Source organism: Leguminivora glycinivorella, chromosome 22 (genome assembly GCF_023078275.1).
Source record: "Leguminivora glycinivorella isolate SPB_JAAS2020 chromosome 22, LegGlyc_1.1, whole genome shotgun sequence".
Lineage (NCBI taxonomy): Eukaryota > Metazoa > Arthropoda > Insecta > Lepidoptera > Tortricidae > Leguminivora > Leguminivora glycinivorella.
Window position 1 is genome coordinate 8,063,730 of NC_062992.1, and position 20,066 is coordinate 8,083,795.

Consider the following 20,066-nt stretch of genomic DNA (forward strand, 5'->3'; position numbering starts at 1 on the left):
TAGGTACTAAGATACTTAAAGTATCAAACACTTATTTAACTAAGTACCTACTTTATAATATTTTGATCATTAACTACTACTGAAGGAAACATGATTTTTCTCTATTAGAATTTAAAATATATACAATATGTTCACAAGCACATTCCTTAATTATTTTTGTCATTATCTACACCACATACTGAGATTTTTTTAAATAAATACAGACAAGTTTGTGACATTTTCCCAACCTCTTGCCCCGTTGAATTGCCACTAAAATCAATACTCACATTACTTACATAGAACCATGACAATTGAAAAATGAGAGCATGCATGCATGCAATGATATGATTGTCAACTTTGCCCGCAAATTTGAAATTGCCTACCAACGAATGAAAAAAAATATAGTGCGCGCCGAACCTTTAGCTTTAGTACCTTTCCTACTTAGTTCAGTATTTCAGTACCTATTGATATTATACATAAAGCCAATGCCGCCAAGTAAACCTAGATACGGGAGCTCCAGCCCGGATAGCTTCGTGTTCTGATTCTGGAGACAAACAGCATGCCACTCGCTGTAAGCAAAAAAGAGCATTTTCATTTAACTAAATAAAACCAATCTACTTTATATGTATAACGAGCGAATCCGATGTTGATATGAAAGCCCCATAATTCCATGTTAAAAGTTGATAGAATTCACCGTGTTGACAAGGGGATACATTATATTTTCAAGCTTTGAATTAAACTTCGAAGTATGTACGGATCATCACATCTGTCAGCCTAAATTCAGATCATTCTTAGTTCAAAAAAAAAGCATGAGTTTTAAATGATTCATGGTTAGTTTCACTGACTCTTAAGCCCGTGACCATGATCCAACTGCGTCGAAATATCGGGAACTCTACAAAAACCGAAACGGGCATCAGGCCCTGTCAATACATATAAGTCTAATAATCAAAATGGAACATACCTGCCGCAGCGTCCCTGGTGTAGTAAGTAGTTTATAGATGGCCACGATGGGTATCATGAGAATGGACGAGCAGGCCAAGCCCCAGCCCAGCACCTCGGCCCACTGAGGGTACATGTACTGCTGGTATTGCAGCGGCTGCTGGTACAGCAGTCCGAAGACTACAACACCCTGTGAAATGAAGGTTTGAATTAAAACTATTTTACATCTCATGGGCTGTCCCGTACAAACACATTATACCTATTTCGTTTGTTGCGAATGTTGCGATTATATTTTCATCGTATAAAGCGGGTGTTTATTTTTCTGTGCATAATTCTACACATTGTTATAGAAAAAGATCCTCTTACATCAGCCACTTTGCAGAAACTTCGAGTTTGTACGGGACAGCGGTAGACTATTGCATGGAATGCTCCAGATGTAACTTGGAAAATCTTGTAGGTCTTTGTAAAGTTTCTTTAAGTGACACTAAAGAAAGTCTAGGAAGTCGACTGGTACTTATTCATAGGTTCTAAAAATAAATAAAATGACAAAATAAGGAAGGTAAAAGTAAGGACCCTCTTTGTACCATTACCAATACACATGCTTAATAAACCTCGATATACATATGCAGCTTAAATTATGAAATGTAGTATTTAGTAAAATAATAAAAGATATAACTTACTATAATAAATATTGGACTGACAAACTTCCAGCATATCCTCCAGTACAATCCAGGTCTAAAGCCGAGCATTTCTTCCACGTCGTCCGAGAACCTTTTCAACCCTATAAATAATGCAGTTTTTAAATACCACGCGATGACACCATTAACTTAATTTTTTTTTTTTACCTATAAATCTTCCTAATCAATTTTTTCCATACCATTTAAATATTTACTAATTAAAAACAAAACGACTGCTCCCTTTTCACTATGTAGGTATAAGAGGGTGCGCCCACGAGCGACTTTTCGAAGCGACTTTTTTGTCCAGTATGAGCCTAGTATGAAAGTGCGCACACGGAGCGACGCAACTTTTCGTGGGCGCGCACCCTAAAGAATTGGATATAATGTTAAGTAGATGTTTCGTACAGAAAACGGCTTTAATATATTAAATTATAGGCAGTTATACATTCTAAACATAGTTAAGGTAGTATTTATAGAGATAATTTTTACAAATCTTATTATCAAATAGTGCATTAATCGTGGAAAAACAACACTTAAACTTACCGTAGAACCAGGAGACTGCAACGGCTTCAAATAATGCGGAGCACAGAAGCGATATGCCGGCAGCGTACGTGTCCAGAAGATGGAACATGTATATTCCACCCTGCGATATAGAATATAAATAATTGTATTGTGTATATATGTCAAATGCTGCAACTTTGCCTACCCTGCCTAACATTGCCTGGGTCTAAAATCCCCTAAACCGGACCTACCTGATACCAGTACCTAACTAAGTTCCAGTAAAAATAATTTGACACCCAGGCAAAGTTGTATTTAGCCTGCAACTTTGTCGAGGTGGTAAAGCAAAGATAGAAATTATTACCATAGTAGGTACTATGATACTTTTATGATGATTTAGAACATGTAAATTGTAAATGTCATCCTACAAAAGAAATTTGTTATTATAAGGAACCTTCAAGGCCTTTTGTATTAAAACAATTCAAGATTTGGGAAAAGTTGGAATATAAATTAGAAGTGAAAGTTTTCTTATGATAATAAATTACGAGAATGCTTTGACTACGCATTCGTAGAATTAATAGCATTCGACTCATAATTATGGGAAACTCTATAAGCGGTCACGTCATCGTTTTCGCTGCGGCGATTCGCGCCCCAGCTTGTGGGGCGGTCGACCGGTCGTTCGCTGCCTTGTTTTGGAGCGGCAGGTTGCTCTGCTGCAATATCGTTCGACACCCCTGCTGGCAGGGCCGGATTAAGGATAGAGCGAGTGGAGCGGCCACTCTAGGCGCCGAACGGTAAAGGGGCGCCAAAATCGTAAAGAGAGGCGCAATTTTGTATGAGTCAAAGGAGCGTAAGCGTGAGTGCGTTTTCACATTGTCCGATCCGATATCGGATGTCGGACCGATATCCCATACATTACAGGTGCCATCTTGGATTTTTTCTATTGAAATCCTTCCGACATCCGATATCGGATCGGATAATATGAAAACGGCCTGACGATGAGAAAAGTTCAAAGCACTTGGAAACCGAAGGGCATACATACAGTGACAAAACACTGAAATTACTGCCTAAGGAAAAAATTTCACGCTCGCTGCGCTCGCGATTTTTTTTTCCTATGTACATAAAACTTTTACCTAGAGCGCCGACACTCAAACTCGCTCTACTCTGATCGAGCGCACGGGACGGCACTGCCTGCTGGGGTGTGAGTAGCCCCTTTTCGCGCTGGGCGCTGTGAGGGCTGTATCGGGTCGCGCCCCATCCTTGTGGGGCGGTCTTACGGCTCAGCCACGACATTGGTCTAAGCGCGACAGCGGTGAGCGGCGGCCATACATTGGAGCGAGACACAGCGATGGGACTTTTCATTCGCACGTATGGCTGCCGCTCACCGCTGCCGCGCTTAGACCAATGTCGTGGCTGGGCCGTTACGTCGACATTTTGGGGACGACTGGGCCTTCTGGTGAGTGCTAGCCCTACCGCTACCGGCCGTTATCCAACCCTCGCCATACTTACTGGAGTAATATTGATGCAAGCCACGCAAAACGAGACGCAGACCACGAGCAGGGTGAAATGCTCCCGACGCAGCCAATGCGCCCCGCTCTCCCGTGTCAGGTCTAAAAGACCCGTTATTACACATTCTAGGCCTCCCATCTGAAAATTAAAACATTTGTTACCCCCTTATTCATAAACATACTCTAATGTTATCAAGCCAATAGAGTTCGTTTGTCCTTTTCTATCACACCAATAAGTCGGAAAGAGACAAACGAACTTTATCGGCTTGATAACTTTAGAGTACGTTTATGAATAAGGGGTTTAGTCGACAAAGTGTCTATAATAATGTATACAGGTTGATCAATCTAAAACGACCGTATGCTTGTTTGCCACCGACGTAGTATAAAAAAAAAAATGGATAAGTCAGAAACTATAAGATATAGCGACATCTGTTCTTATGAAACATGGCTTCGATTTTAAATTTAATAATAATCACATTCAAACTTTGTTTAAATCTCTTATACATAACTGGGATTCGAACCTGCGGGCCGATTTTTGAGTCTCATGCGTTCGAATTCAGAAAATTGTCACTGAAAATAATAGGCACGTCACCGTTTTCAACCGGTATTTTAGTGACGGTGAGACTCAAAAATCGGCCCCCTGCTTGAGGTTATGAAAACTTGGTAAGCATACCTAACTAAGAATGTGAGGAGTCAGGATAAAAGAAAAAGTAGCTGCCATAATGCATTTCGTAAGGCCTGAGTGTACGCTTATATTAGGCGTGCAGCGGCACGGGGCGCGCGTAGAGTTGCAAAAAAACGGTTTTTTTTCTGGCTTGAAAAAAAAAACATGAAAAAAAACAGTTTTTTTTCTGGAGTATGTTTTTTTTCTAAAGTACGAAATCTCAAAATTTGCAAAATAGTTAATACTTTTATACGGTTTTTTAGACTTAACGTTAACTATTAAACGAATTTAATCAAATAACTTTAATTTCTGGTCTTATAAAAGTAACATTTACGAAATCTGTAGTTGGTAGTTATCACTTTTTACTGTTGGCAACACCACCTCTCCACGCTACACGCAGCATCGGGGATTCCCCAATAAACGTTTGTATACTGAATGTTAATTGAATTAAAATTTACGTTATTGTTATTGAAACACGTTACAACTCACGAAGAACCGTTATTGTCGTATTATTTGTTCATCTGAAAAAAAAACATATTTAGAAAAAAAAACCAAGGTGCTCGGTTTTTTTTCATGTTTTTTTTTTCACAATTCTGAATAAAAACATTTGGTTTTTTTTTCTATTTACAACCCTAGGCGCGCGGCGTGCATGTCAAATAATTGAAGCTCATACAAGTATCCTGAGACTCCTGAGTCGCCGCTGCAAAGGGTGCACGCACGTTCGCTTGCCCCGCTGCAAGCCTCCGCTTTAAGCGACCACTCAAGCCTTATACTCACGGCCCAGCCACGACATTAGTCTAAGCGCGACAGCGGTGAGCGGCAGCCATACGTGCGAATGAAAAGTCCCATCGTTGTATCTCGCTTCAATGTATAGCCGCCGCTCACCGCTGTTGCGCTTAGACCAATGTCGTGGCTGAGCCGTCAGACTTTTCAACGCATAAAGTTCTATAGAAGAACAAGAAGTATACGTATATACCAAAGAGGATCGACTGTCGAAGTAATAGTTATTTGTTATAAAAGGGGGCAAAGTTGTATTTTAACGCCGAGTGTGGAATTGAAAAACAAGCAAGTGATAGGATTCTTTAGTTGAACCACGAGCGAAGCGAGTTTAACACACGAGAAGTAAAATACATTTGCACCCGAGTCTAACACAAAACTTTTCCCCTCACTATAGCGAGGAAACTACAACGCAAAAAATGCGTTTATCACTGCTTCCAGTAGTTCCACGGGTGGTAAATCATCTTTATTACTAGATTCACCTACTTTTATCAATTTTAAAGCAGTTAATTTGACTTTTTTCAAGGTCAAATTACTTTACCCACTAGTGGATAAAATGTGTTTTGACCCGCTGGTATTAAAGGACAAAACACGTCTTTCCGAGCTAGTGAGGGGAAAAATGTGTAATCAAATCACAGTGCATAGACTGCCATCTCTTGACACAGGCTTAATACTTTTGAACCTCAGTTTTGACAATTTGGCCCATATTCTTAGCTTGATAGGTGTTCAAATGTAAAATATTAATATTAGCGTCATCTAGCTGAGCGTCCCTCAAAGCTGCAACGTCATATAGGCTACCGTACCTTTTTCTGTATAGTACTGAGGTACGTTTTTTTCTAGTTTATCTGTCTAGATGGACTTTTACGCCGTGGCTTGCGTGGGCGACGGTCGCGCGATGGTCGCGCGACGGCGATGCGACGCATACGAAATCAAACCTTATCGATATGGAAGTATGAGACGCGACGGCGACGATCGCGCGACGGTCGCGCGACCGTCGCCCACGCAAGACACGGCGTTATATGTTTTTGGTATATACTTACCCCTGAATCTAAGCCAAGCATGATGAGCATGAAGAAGAATAGCATGGCCCAGAGGCTCGCTCCTGGCAGCGTAGCCACGGCCTCTGGGTACACTTGAAACACTAGCCCGGGTCCTGAAATAAAAATAATTTGGCTTAATCATTTTAATCGGTGGATCGATGAGGTCATAGATTAAATATAAAATCATACCTTCCCATACATTAAAATGCGAACGCCTAAGAACGCGCATACAATACACCACACATACATAGGTGGCGCCACAAAAAGATGTCTTGTGGCCTTCGATTATACTTGTAGATGACGTTAAGTGTCACTTTTGACATAGATTTAGGGCTTGAAATTGACACTTAACGCCAATCTACAAATTATCGATGGCAACAAGGCTTTTTTTGTGGCGCCATCTATGTGTGGTGTAGTGTATATGGGTTCTTAGGCGGTCGCATTTTAATGTATGGGATGGTATGATCTTTTTATATTTAATATGATGACGTCCAGAAAGACTTGTGTGACCTTCAAATGACCGAGTGGCACCAGATTGCACAGGATAGGAGCGAATGGCGGAATCTAGTGTCGGAGGCCAAGATCCACTTCGGGTCGCTGAGCCTTAATAGTAAGTACGTATAAGTAATTTAATAGGAATACATACGCATTTGATTTTTTTCAACAACCACCTTCCTTCCTATTCTTTGGTGCCAACTTTGGCAAATCAAGTCTTCAAACGTCTTCGATGTATTCAGTATGAAGCTATAAAATAAACATTTTTGAAGTCCAACTCGACTATCATTGTTATATATACCCTGACTTGGCGCAGCCGGTAGGATTCCATTTCAGCTACGTAAGTATAATATTGAAGTTGACATTTTGAAAAAAATAATTTCCATCTTATGAATTTGCATAAATCTGTATCATATTTTCGTCAAATAATTGGTGTGTAGAGAGAGTTTCAATTGAATGATGCACGATATCTTATTGTCATTAGACTTATATTGACCGGTATATTTTTGTTTTTTGTCGACATCCCGATATTTCAACGCAGTTGCATACATCGTGATCACGGAAAACTGCAGAAGGTGGCTGGATGTCATGTCAAAGTTGCATAGACGAGAATTGGGTAAATCGTGCGCTGTCTACGCAACTTTGACATCCACCCGCCTTCAGTTTTCCGTGGTCATGATGTATGCAATTGTGTCGAAATATCGGGAGCTCGACAAAAATTAAAAAGGTAATCCCGGTTTATATAAGTATGTAGAAATCTACTAACCTTCGGTGGCCACTGATGATATAGGCACGCCCTGCTTGTGAGACATGAAGCCCAGGTACGTGAAAATGACGAAACCAGAGAAGAAAGACGTGAAGCAGTTCACTAAAGTTGTCACCAAACAGTCTCTGAAAACATTTGGAAAATGGAGAAAGAAAAAATTAATATTACCTATACTCGTAGAAAAGGTAAAATACGAGGTGTTATCTAAGAGTGGTCCTAGAGATACATTTAGTTAACTAATAACTATTAAATTTGAATCTTTTATGCAACGGGCGTTTTAGGAGGTCAAAAAAGACGATTGGCGTGGGTAACAATTTGAGGCGAAGCCGAAAATTGATAATAAAAACGCCACGAGTATTTTTTGTTTCAGTTAAACACCGTTGCATACAATACTTTTTCTAGGACCATGCACTTAGTTTTTAATAGTTTTCTAGAATAAAATTCGTGAAATTCACACTGTTTCCTGTATTTTGACGCAAAGGTTTGCACTGCCAGCGCAGCTGCCCAAAGCCATCCCGCGCACGCGCGCAGTATCGTTAGAATAATACGTTGCCATGGTTACAGAGCCAAACAATGCGTTTTCAATTTTTTCGTTACTGCGTGCATGCGCGGGAAGCCGACGGACGCTGGCTTTGGGGAATATACGTTTATGTAGGGTTTTAAAGCTCTGTGCACGACCCTGTAAATGACGAATTTCACAGTTCGGGAGTAGAAAATACTATAACTAAATCAAGGTGTCAAGCATTGAAAACGTTAACTTTAGGAGAACCTAAATGCTTATAACTAAATGATGGTAATATTATATTTATTGGGAGTCATTTTACCAGGGATGTTAAAAAATAGGTAGTGCAACGTATTTAAATACAAAATGCAAATACTTTGGTTTTTTACCCATTTCAAATAAAAATATAGAATAGTTTTACAAAAAGGTATTTGAAATACAAAATGCAAAATAGATATTTTCAAAATACCTTTATTCAAATAAAATACCTTTTTGACATAAGGTAAAACTTATATTTTAAAGATGTGTTTAAAACACAGAATCACCTGAGACCCCAGAAACCTGGCTCTATAAAATTAACGTTAAAAAGTGAAGCCAAAAATGGATTGTCTCCATATCTTTTACCTAATATTATAAAAATCGAATGAAAGAGTTATATTGCAATATGTATGAAATATGAAAAAGAAATCCTAAAATAATAGTAATATTAATTAAGCATAATACATTACAGGTGTACTAAACAGAAATGCCTACAGTTAGTCTAACCACTATGTTGGCAGCACAGAAAATAAGTGTGTTTTTGTAAAATATTAAATAAAGCGCTTCCAAACGTGTTGTCCCGGTCTGGGTGGCTAGCCGAATGGCACAATCGCTCACGAAACGCTCACGAAACGAAGCGCTAGTAGATATCTATCTCTATCGCGCTTGCGTATTGGCGCGACAGAGCCAGCGGCGTATCGCTTTCGTTTGGCGTCGGAGAAATGCCATTCGGCTACGGCAGCGCCGGCCCGTGCACTCGATCAGGGTAGAGCGAGGTTGAGTTTCGGCGCCCCTTAGTAAGGTCTCACCACGTAGGAAAATAAATCGCGAGCGGAGCGAGCGCGAAATTTTTTTCATATTAATGCCGTAATTTGAAGATTAACGTAATACAGAATTTATGGATTTCATCATACAGATACAGAGTACGAAAGGGACAAATGGTTGAACTTTCGTAGTCGCACCCTAGTATAGTTACGTGGGGCTAAACGTGGATAATCATGTAAATACATAAAATAACAAAGAAAATGGAGCACTATAGTGGCTAAGTTAGGAAAGCAGATTCGGATTTTTTCCTAAGTAACTAAAAGAGAACATATAAATAGTAAGCGCGAGCGAAGCGAGCGCGATTTTTTTTTACTGGATTTATTATAAGTAAGGGGAATCCGCGAACTTTCAAGCTTTTATGTTCTGCAGAGCTGCGGTCTTTGACATATTTTGGGATATCTTGACTTCACAGGGCGCCTATGTTCCCGACTTTTAGGCCTAATATTTCCCCATCACTATTATTTTTATAATACTAAGAGTTAATTAAGAGATTAACTGCGGACTCGATCGTCAACGTCGAGATACCCATTTCGTTATTTTGCCACTAAGTGATCTTAGTGCTTTAAAGTTCGCTCCCCATCTGCTGGGACTCACAAAATTGCGCCTCTCTGAAACGTTTGCGCCTTTGGCTTTATGAGGAACTCCGCTTTGGACTGCCGGGTAGACTCATACTTTTGCATTTGGATAGCGACGTAACTTTGTCGTTCGCCGCACAACAATGTGGTTCGTCAAGGGCTAGAATCCTCCTTTTACAGCGCCCTTATGAATGTTGGTATATGTTGGCAATGTGGTGCAACTTTCCACTTAATCTGAATTTTCAATAGTGGATTCATTCCCGACTCCTCTCGCCATTTTGTGATATGTGCGCGCCCACGCAACGTATCATTTTTTTGTATGAATTTTTCCACATTCTCGATTTTGGCGCCCCCTTGCCATGTGGCGCCTAGAGCGGCCGCTCCACTCGCTCTACCCTTAATCCGGCCCTGGGCTACGGGGCCAGTACATAACTTAGACAGACAAATAAAAAATAGAATACGCGCTCGGTACCATCTATCTTACGTCAAAAAGTGACAAAAAGCATTTTGTATTTTGAAGTGGTAGAAAATGCAAAATACTTGTACTAAAAAGTATTTCAAATAAAATACAAAATAGTTTTAGATAAAAGTATTTAAAATACCAAATACAAAATAGGTATTTTGTATTTTGTATTTCTATTTGAAATGCTTTTATTTCAAATAGTTAACATCTCTGCATTTTACAATAACATTGACTCATTATCATTTTAAATGCAAGAGGCCAAATCGTTCTTATGCCTCAGTGACGCTCGTTATGCTGCCGTATCTACTTGAGTAGTGAACATAACTATACATAATTATTTACTCAGGTAATTAAGAACCTACCTGTAGCAGTTGTTGTGAAAGGTGTTGTAGCTGGCATAGGACAAGTGTACACCAAAACCAGCTCCCACCGAGTAGAAGATCTGAACTGCTGCGTCCACCCACACCTGAAAACAGTATATTACTTTAACAAGACTGAGAATATCAAGTACCAGCAAGGGAAGTCTGGATTTGTTCTGAACGTCGAAAGCTTCAGTATTGTCAGCGTGCGTAATGCACACATCGGACAATGCCGATCAAATGTATAAGAGAGTTGCGTTCCTACGCACACAGTCTTAGCTCGTGTAGGTGAACACGTTCCATACTTGTATGTGTGAGATATGTCAGGGCGCGTTTTTGACAGGCGGTAACTGCGGGAGTGGCCAATACTCTGTGTAAAGGAGTGGCGATGGCGCTGATTGCCACAAATACACATAATTTTATGGACATGTCAATAATTCAAGATTAATGCTAGCCGCAGCCGTTGGAGCTCCGTGACATTTAACATAGAAAAGAAGGCAGCACTAGTCGTGTACTTAGCGAATATCTTACCTGCGTGTCTTTCAACCTCGTCAACTCTGGCTGCAGGTAGTAAGCGATGCCTCGAGTGGCTCCCGGCAGTAGTAGACCTCTTACTAGTAGTATGGAGAGAACCACATAAGGCATGGTAGCTGTCATCCACACTACTTTACCTAGAGTTAGTAGGGTCAGTGTTAGTAATGAAATTAATGAAAATGTTAGTGAAGAATAATCTAGGTTATAATATTGTCTTCGGTTACCGCGATAGTTACTCATGAAATAAAACTAAGGAAACCGATTAAATCGCTTATAATGAATTTACAATTCATCCCGACGTTTCGTTGACGCGGATGAATTGTAAATTCATTATACGCGATTTAATCCGTTTCCATAGTTTTATTTCATGAATAATCTAGGTTGATTTGTAATATCCCTTGAACCCAAATAAAACTATATCCTGATGAATATGAGTCGATATGACAAAGGAACATGTAATTTGAAATTATACAAAGAAAAGAAAGAAAAAATATTTATTTGGAATTATGTTTATAGCAGCCTAATTGTAGAAGTACCTTCACCATACAGAAAATCATAATCGTAAATTTTATTGCACAAAACCAGTAGATATTAAGGTAAGTATTTAGGTACGTAGAAGAGAAACATGGAAAAAGACGCCGCGTCGACGTTGCGTCGACGTTGCGCCGACGCGGCATCAGGGTGGCTAGCCGAATGGCACAATCGCTCACGAAACGAAGCGCTAGTAGATATCTATCTCTATCGCGCTTGCGTATTGGCGCGACAGAGCCAGCGGCGTATCGCTTTCGTTTGGCGTCGGAGAAATGCCATTCGGCTTTGGGGCCAGGCTTTGCCAGTTGGCAGGACGCCACGCTCGCGAGACGCTAGATGTGGGGGGACCCTAAGAAAGTACAATGGTGACCCTGAGCTTTAAAGGAGATATCGTAGAATATTATTCGTAACTAATCTATATGTTTCTTATCTGGCCACGTAGCCGAATGGCACAAACGCTCACGACACGCTCACGAAACGAAACGCTCGAAGATATCTATATCTATCGCTCGTGCGTATTGGCGCGACAGAGCCAGACCACCTTTCGCGGCGTTTCGTTTTCGTTTCGCGTCGCAGAAAAGGCTAGTTTCCTACTAGTCAAATCAGCTTCTTTTTAAGAAATGACAAAACGATTTGCTAATATGGAATTACTATGAAATACAGAGGAGTGACGTCACGGTCAATTCATTTACTTTTTTTATCTTTCTTTTTGACTTATTAAATAGAAATTATGTTTAAACATAACTACTGTCCATGTTTTTCTTCTAATTACGTTAAGCTTTATTTCGTGCACTACATAAAATATTTTATTTTAAATATAGGAAACTAAGAGAGTTTTGAATGATTCACGGTTATTTTCATTAGACTTATATTGACCGGGATATAGACCGTGATTACCTTTTTGATTTTTGTCGAGCTCCAGTGGTAACGCTGAAAGTGAACGCAGCCGACGCGCGCGAAGGAGGGTAGATCGCGCGCTGTCTATACAACTTTAACATCCACCCGCCTTCGTCAGTTTTCCGTGATCATGATGCATGCAACTGCGTCGAAATATCGGGAGCTCGACAAAAATCAAAAAGGTAATCACGGTCTTTATCCCGGTCAATATAAGTCTATAGGAAACTAGCCTAATGCCATTCGGCTACGGCACCAGTAGGCCTAGCACATGATGGCCGCGGGAGTATGTCGCCACGAGATAGATGACACGTCTTTGTCTAATTGTATTAATGACATAAGGACAGGTAGTCTATCTCGCGGCGACATACTCCCGCGGCCATCATGTGCTAGGCCTACAGGTCCAAACCTTGCCAAGTCTTACCAGAGCTCTTGACACCCTTGAAGAGTGAAAGGTACAAGGTGACGTAGACCAGACCGAGACACAGGGCAAGTTGCCATTTCGGGAAGCCAAGGTCGTTTAGGCCTTCGGAGTACTGCATCTCCAACACGGCTCGACTGAAATAAGAAAATCGTTCCCTATAGTTGTAGCTACGAAGCCAAGATATGTGACAGATAACCACAAAATTAAAATTTTGAAAAAACCCCCGACCGCGACATAGTAGACCGATTTTCATGAAACATGGCTAAGAACACTCCCGACTAACTCAGATTTCAGACAAAAAAAACTAAATCTAAATTGGTTCATCCGTTCGGGAGCTACGATGCCACAGACAGACACACACATAGACAGACAGACAAAGCGTCGGGGGTTAAAAACAAAATAAAAAATAGAAGAAAAAATACCTATTTTCTATTGTTCTATGTGTTTTGTGACCACAAAAACGACAGACATACAAACAGACAGACAGGCATACAAACAGACATACAAACAGACACGTCAAACTTATAAACACCCCGTCGTTTTTGTGTCAGGGTTAAAAAAAACGGTAACTACAGCGATATTGCATGGAGCTCATTACATACATTTCAGTCGCTCGATGCAGTTCATCTTAACTGGCCCTAAGTTCACGCTCGGTTACATTCTATGAAACTGTTATTTTTACTTACTTACTTAATGGAAGAACTTCCTACAATTATCCTAAAACTTCTGTCTTGTTCCACGTGTTATGTCGAGTATTGTTCCATCATCATCATCATTCATCATTCGCCTGCCCTTATCCCATTCATTTGGGGTCGGCGCAGCATGTCTTCCGCTTCCATACCTCCCTATCATCCGTCATTTCATCATTCACTTGCTTTCGCTTCATATCATCTCTCACGCAATCCATCCACCTTTTCCTCGGTTTTCCTCTCCCGTTACTTCCTCATATATATGTATGTATTCCTCATATGTATGTGTATGTTATGTCGAGTATTGTTCCATGTTCCACGAATTCTCGGGGTTCTATGGAACTAGGAACTTAAAACTATAAGTTCTCGCGTTTTGTATACATTTTTTAATGACACACACGGTTCGAACGCGATAAAATAACATTATTACCTTTTCATATTTTTAAATTAAAGGAAAAATGGAAAAATTTACACCTCCGGCAGGAATCGAACCTGCGACCTTTCGCTGGGACGTCATGCAGTCTTCTGCGACCACGGCCAGTGCAACCAGTAGACCTAGCACATGATTGCCACGAGAGTATGTCGCTGCGAGATAGATCACATGTCTTCTTCTAACTGTATCAATGAAATAAGACGGATAGTCTATCTCGCAGCGACATACTCTCGCGGCAATCCTGTGCTAATGCTAACCTTGCTGGCCGAAACGTTGGGTTGGAGAAAAGGTAATAGATAATTAATGTTATTTTATCGCGTTCGAACCGTGTGTGTCTTTAAAAAAATAACTAGGAACTTACTGAAAAAACTCAGAAGCCGGAGTGAAATGCGACAGTGGTCCTTGGTAAGGAACTTCGGTTTTATTCGTCGCATTATGTCTCGATGCGTCCCAGCATTGTTCCGTGTTCCATGCATTGTCACAGTGCAACCACGGTAGTTCGGAGCGCGCTGATGACACTAGGAAGTAGAACGCCCAGCCTATTAAAAAATAAAAATATTTTAGAATAATAAGTGGAGAAGATTGAGCAGGAAAGCGGACCCTGGCTAGGCCGAGAAAACGCTACGTTGGAGAAGAAGAAGAATTTACGCAAAGATTTCTGCTTATTGGTCACCGGCTAACCAATGTTTACCAGTATTTTTCACCCCCGACGCAAAAACGAAGGGGTGTTATAAGTTTGACGTGTCTGTCTGTCTGTCTATCCGTCTGTCTGTCTGTCTGTCTGTCTGTCTGTTTGTCTGTCTGTCTGTGTGTGTGTCTGTCTGTGGCATCGTAGCTCCCGAACGGATGAACCGATTTAGATTTAGTTTTTTTTGTCTGAAAGCTGAGTTAGTCGGGAGTGTTCTTAGCCATGTTTCATGAAAATCTGTCTACTATGTCGCTATCGGGGGTTTTTCAAAATTTTAATTTTGTGGTTAGGTTATGTTTACTGATAATGATAAGTTAATATTTAGCACGCAGCGTGTACGTTGCAGCTGTAGCTCGACAATATTGCGATTTTTGTAATGGGTCAGCAACTCAGCACGGAAGGGATTCAAGGGATATTTTATTATTTAATTTCGGTTAAATGATCATCAAGTTGCTAAAGTAATACTTTGAGGGTAAATTTTCATTAAGTACATTTATTTAAATACCTAAAAATACAGACTACATAGTCATACAAATTTGTCGAATTCGTAAATTTAATAATCATCATTATCACCTTTATCGCCTTTGCGTCTATTGCAGACGATTTACGCATTGCTGTTTAGGCAACGGGTTTGATGACTGTGGAGGCCGATTCGCGAGCAGCACTATCTGCCACATTTTTGGCAGAGAAAACTCATGCCACCTGAGCTTCCAGTCTCGGTTTGCTTTCTGTGACACCTTTCACTATCTAAAGCATTAAACCAGGCTTCGTCGCATAGCCTTCTCCCCTCCACAACACTCTGTAATACCCCATAATAATTTGGCAGTCGCTATAACTATTAAAATTCAAGTCCCCCGGGCCTGCAGGCGCAACCGTGACTGAATGACGTGTCACTTAAAATATTACATGTGTAGGTGCGTAATAACTATGACATTGTCCTAATAAACGTTCTAACCCTTCTCAAGGCCGTGCCAAATTACAAGGCTTTCCCTAAAAATGCTTGTGTTAAAATTACCTCCAATTAATTAAAGTATCCATCGTCACTGGTTGTATACGAAATATCGTCAACAGTTCGCTATGTAGGTAACTAAAACCTGCGTGCGTAGTCGAATTCACAAACGCTCACGAAACGAAACGCTCGTAGATATCTATCTCTATCGCTCTTGCGTATTGGCGCGACAGAGCCAGACTTCCTTTCACGGCGTTTTGTTTTCGTTTCGCGTCGTAGAAATGCCATTCGGCTACGGGGCCAGGCCTACGTCACTCGCTCGCGGTCACGCGTTATGTACCTAAAGTAAAATTCATAATCCTACGGACTAAATTGACAAATGACTGACAGGTAAAATGATACCAGGAACAGCAAAATTAAAATAGGGAAGGGTATATGTCGATAACAATATATCGACAAGTTGTAAAGTACATACAACAGACAAGTTTAAATCAAGAATAAGTATATTAGTTTCAAATAAGAGGTACACATTTTGGTTTGTTCTATGTATCTTCGAGGTAGTGGATGGATGCCACGCATTTTTACCCACTAGTTTTAAAACATAAAAAGGTTTCCGAGCCTGTAGGTAAAAAGTAAAATTCCATGTCCGACGATAATCAATTATCTGTCACGCTATGGCAAGTATGTCATAAATATCTATATAATTTTCGAATAATATTATTGCTGCTTCGAAATAAAAAAAATATCTCTAATTAGCGGTCTACAGACCTTTTGATCTGTCGAAATCACAGAAAAAGTTGGTATATTGATTAGCCGATCAAATTGCCAATTTCATTGTCCCGTCTGGGTACACCTTAAATCTACGATGTAATCATAATTTAAATACCGATAAGAACGACACTGGCCAAACTGTGGCAACATTCGTTCACACTTACTTGTCAATTTGGTCCGTAGGTTTATGGATTTTACTTTACGCGCTAGCAGTTGCCTCGAGGTAACAAGTGGTCGAGGGGCGCCACGCGCCCGCCTGTGTAGTCGCGTGACACGTATCTACTATTCTTCTGAGTTTAACCGTTTAACGTAGTAACTTATTAGTGTTAGTTAAATAAAGCGTAGGTATTCGTCGTTTTGCGGACAAGTGAAGGATCTTTTACGTTAAGAGGATACGGTAGCGAAAATGCTAAAATGGAAAGGAGCCCCCCTTTCAACTTGGGAATTTTAATAGTTAAATATACAAGTGTTATTGACTAGATTTATCGAAAAAAATTGTCCATTAAGAACAACTCAGTCAAAAGATATTTCAAAAAAATCTTTAAAATCGAGGTTCCGCTCTCGACTCTTTCCTCCTTCAAAACTTAATCAATCGGAACGAAATTTGAGAATCTGAATAATAATGAAATAATCTATGTCGGACCGTTTAGCTTTTTTGGTTAATTGTTACCAATATTGAGTATCACACCTTTTTTTGCGCCACAATGAAAAAGGCCGTTTTTGGAAATTTTTGATTGGCTCTAGAATCTTTAATTAAAAAGCAGGTTATCAAAAAAATCAAAACGGTCCGACACAGATAAAAATAATAACAATCTGTGTTGAAAAAAATCATTGCTCTATCTTCAAAAACCAGGGAGGAAATAGATCATTCGTATGGAGAATTGACCCCTACCTTATCGTCTTAATAACTTATTAATCTGTGATTCTGTGCTAAAACCGAACGTGGATGTAAATGGGTCCTTAGACTTTGTCTATTCTACATTTTTTTAACTAAAGGAAAAATAGAAAAGTTCACACCTCTGACAGGACTCGAACCCGCGATCTACCTATTGCATTGCTGGTGCAGCCGCTATGATCAACTAAGCCACGGTGGCCTTGTAGATGCGTGCGAATTTTTCCATGCCTTCCCTCATTCTGCATACGAGTATATTCTCCTACTTAGTTCGTTGTCTGATCCTACCATCAAAAGGCGATGACATCGTAGTAAAAACATTTTCCCCTCACTAGCTCGGAAACACGTGTTTTGTCGTTTAATAGGTACCAGCTGGTAAAAACGCATTTTATCCACTAGTGGATAAAGTAATTTGTGGATAAGGGATAAGTTCGCCTTTGTACTGAAACTTTTTATTTTAAATATTATGTGCTGTATTATTTTTCTGTACAATAAAGTGTTTACTTACTTACTTACTTACTTATTTGACCTTGTATAATAGACAAATGTTCTGCTTTAAAACTGGGTTAATCTAGTGATGAAGATGATTTACCACCTGTGGAACTACTGGAAGCAGTGATAAGCGCGTTTTTTACGTTGTACTTTCCTCGCTATAGTGAGGGGAAAAGTATTGTGTTACACACGGGTGCAAATGTATTTTACTTCTCGTGTGTTGAAAAACTCGCAAGTTCAGGATTCTATTCTCGAACCACTCGCTTCGCTCGTGGTTCAACTATACAATCTTTCACTTGCTCGTTTTTCAATTTCACACTCGGCGTTAAAATACAACTTTGCACCCTTGTATAACAAATAACTATTAATTCAAAGTAAATATTTACCGATAATCACATTGTAGTAGAAGGACACGTAGAAGGCCACCATTACCGCGCAAAACCCTACACCTGAAACAAATGTAAATTTAAACAATTTGAACCGCAAAAAATAAAAGTTTGCTGCCTTTGCACACGAGTTGGATAAACTTTATCGTATCAGAGCGTCCCTATCGTACTTACAAATAGTGCGAAAAGGACAGCCTATCGTAATTTAATTACTTAGTCACATCTGTTTAACAAACTCGCTTTAATGTAGAGAGAAAAAAAAAAAGATTGATCTTTACTAAAAAGTTTATATTATTCCGCAAAAACTGTAATTCAACGTTTGTGATTGTACAACGGTTGTGATATAAAAATTATGTTAAAATGCATGTGACGTGTAAAAGTGCCCCTGTGGCCTATTTGCTGAATAAATATTTTGAATTTTGAATTTTTTTGAATTTTGTACTCCTATACCCCCGGGTGCAGTTTTTCGCTACTTATATAGAATCAGTCTATTTTGGGCACCGAATAAACAGTTACTTTAAGCGAAAAATTTGCAAATTATAACGAATATTTAAAAAGAAACCAATTAGTGTACTTAAAAGTCGACATTACATTCAGTTAATTTCACACACAGAGGTACTATAGCATAGAATTTAATTAGATCTTAGAATAAAATGCAGTTTAGTCAAGTTTCAGTTTCTCAAAGCTAAACTTTGTCAAAGTACGAGCGATCAGTAGGCCTAGCACATGATGGCCGCGGGAGTATGTCGCCGCGAGATAGACTACCCGTCCTTATGTCATTAATACAGTTAGAGGAAGACGTGTCACCTATCTCGCGGCGACATACTCTCGCGGCCATCATGTGCTAGGCCTACTGCGGACGACATTTTCTAATAAGAGTTCACAAAGAAGTGAAGAAACCTAAGATGGCATTATAGTCTATGCTCTTTGTTATTCGTTCAAATAAGTTTCTGCTAAAAGTATCTAAGTAAATATTGTTTTTCACCACACCAACTGGTAAAGACTCTCTTTGCTATTAGGAAACAGATAGCAAAATTACATTTTATCCACAAGAGTACAAAGTAATTTCATACAATTTTCACTTCATATCTTAAGCTGACAGGTAGATTTTACCTGTAAATGAAGATTTTGAATCATAAATAGTGAATAAATTGATGGATTTGATTCAGTTTGATGTTTTATAATCAGTATTTTGTTCGTGTCGGTTTAGTGAAAAAAATTGTGTCTCACTCGGCGACAAAGTTTCTTTCGCTTTCTCTTTTCAATATTGGTACGTGCGGTTAAACAACAACTTTGCCCCCTTGTAAAACAAATAACTATTAATTTAAAATGGATGATTTTATGCCACTAATTGACAGGAAAAGGTAAGGAAAAAGAATTTAATTACAAAATAATTATCCTCCTCGCGTTATCTCGGTATTTGCCCCATGGGACCTTGGGGTCCGCTATTGACGACTAATCCTAAGATTATGCGTAAGGCACTAATTAATCACAAAAATAATTGTAAAATTAAATTGAAATAGCCTCTGTTTGTTATTCACTTTGTACCATGTGTGTCTGACGATCTGAATAATTACCAGTTCATATCCGTTTTTATTCTCTTTGGGTCTCAACAACTCTACAGAATTTCATTTATTACTTATAATAAGTACCATACAATTATAAAAAAAAACAATTATTACTACATATATATAAAAAAACCGGCCAAGAGCGTGTCGGGCCACGCTCGGTGTAGGGTTCCGTAGTTTTTCGTATTTTTCTCAAAAACTACTGAACCTATCAAGTTCAAAACAATTTTCCTAGAAAGTATTTATAAAGTTCTACTTTTGTGATTTTTTTCATATTTTTTAAACATATGGTTCAAAAGTTAGAGGGGGGGGGACGCACTTTTTTTTCCTTTAGGAGTGATTATTTCCGAAAATATTGATATTATCAAAAAACGGTCTTAGTAAACCCTTATTCATTTTTAAATACCTATCCAACAATATATCACACGTTGGGGTTGGAATGAAAAAAAATATCAGCCCCCACTTTACATGTAGGGGGGGTACCCTAATA

General features: G+C 39.4%; 1 protein-coding gene across 1 annotated transcript in view; it reads right to left on the reverse strand.

Annotated features, from left to right (window-relative positions):
- Window positions 1-271: 271 nt before the first annotated feature.
- Window positions 272-20,066, reverse strand: part of LOC125238093 (sodium-dependent noradrenaline transporter-like) — a 53,237-nt gene continuing 33,442 nt past the window's right edge. Inside the window, exons 17-28 of the mRNA XM_048145381.1 lie at window positions 18,009-18,071; window positions 14,192-14,369; window positions 12,709-12,842; window positions 10,857-10,996; window positions 10,329-10,432; window positions 7,344-7,468; window positions 6,083-6,195; window positions 3,603-3,740; window positions 2,139-2,238; window positions 1,599-1,699; window positions 941-1,108; window positions 272-548 (exon numbers count right to left, since the gene is read on the reverse strand). Of these exons, the coding sequence (XP_048001338.1) occupies window positions 450-548; window positions 941-1,108; window positions 1,599-1,699; window positions 2,139-2,238; window positions 3,603-3,740; window positions 6,083-6,195; window positions 7,344-7,468; window positions 10,329-10,432; window positions 10,857-10,996; window positions 12,709-12,842; window positions 14,192-14,369; window positions 18,009-18,071 (1,463 nt within the window). The 3' untranslated portion in view covers window positions 272-449. The remainder of the gene's footprint in view (window positions 549-940; window positions 1,109-1,598; window positions 1,700-2,138; window positions 2,239-3,602; window positions 3,741-6,082; window positions 6,196-7,343; window positions 7,469-10,328; window positions 10,433-10,856; window positions 10,997-12,708; window positions 12,843-14,191; window positions 14,370-18,008; window positions 18,072-20,066) is intronic.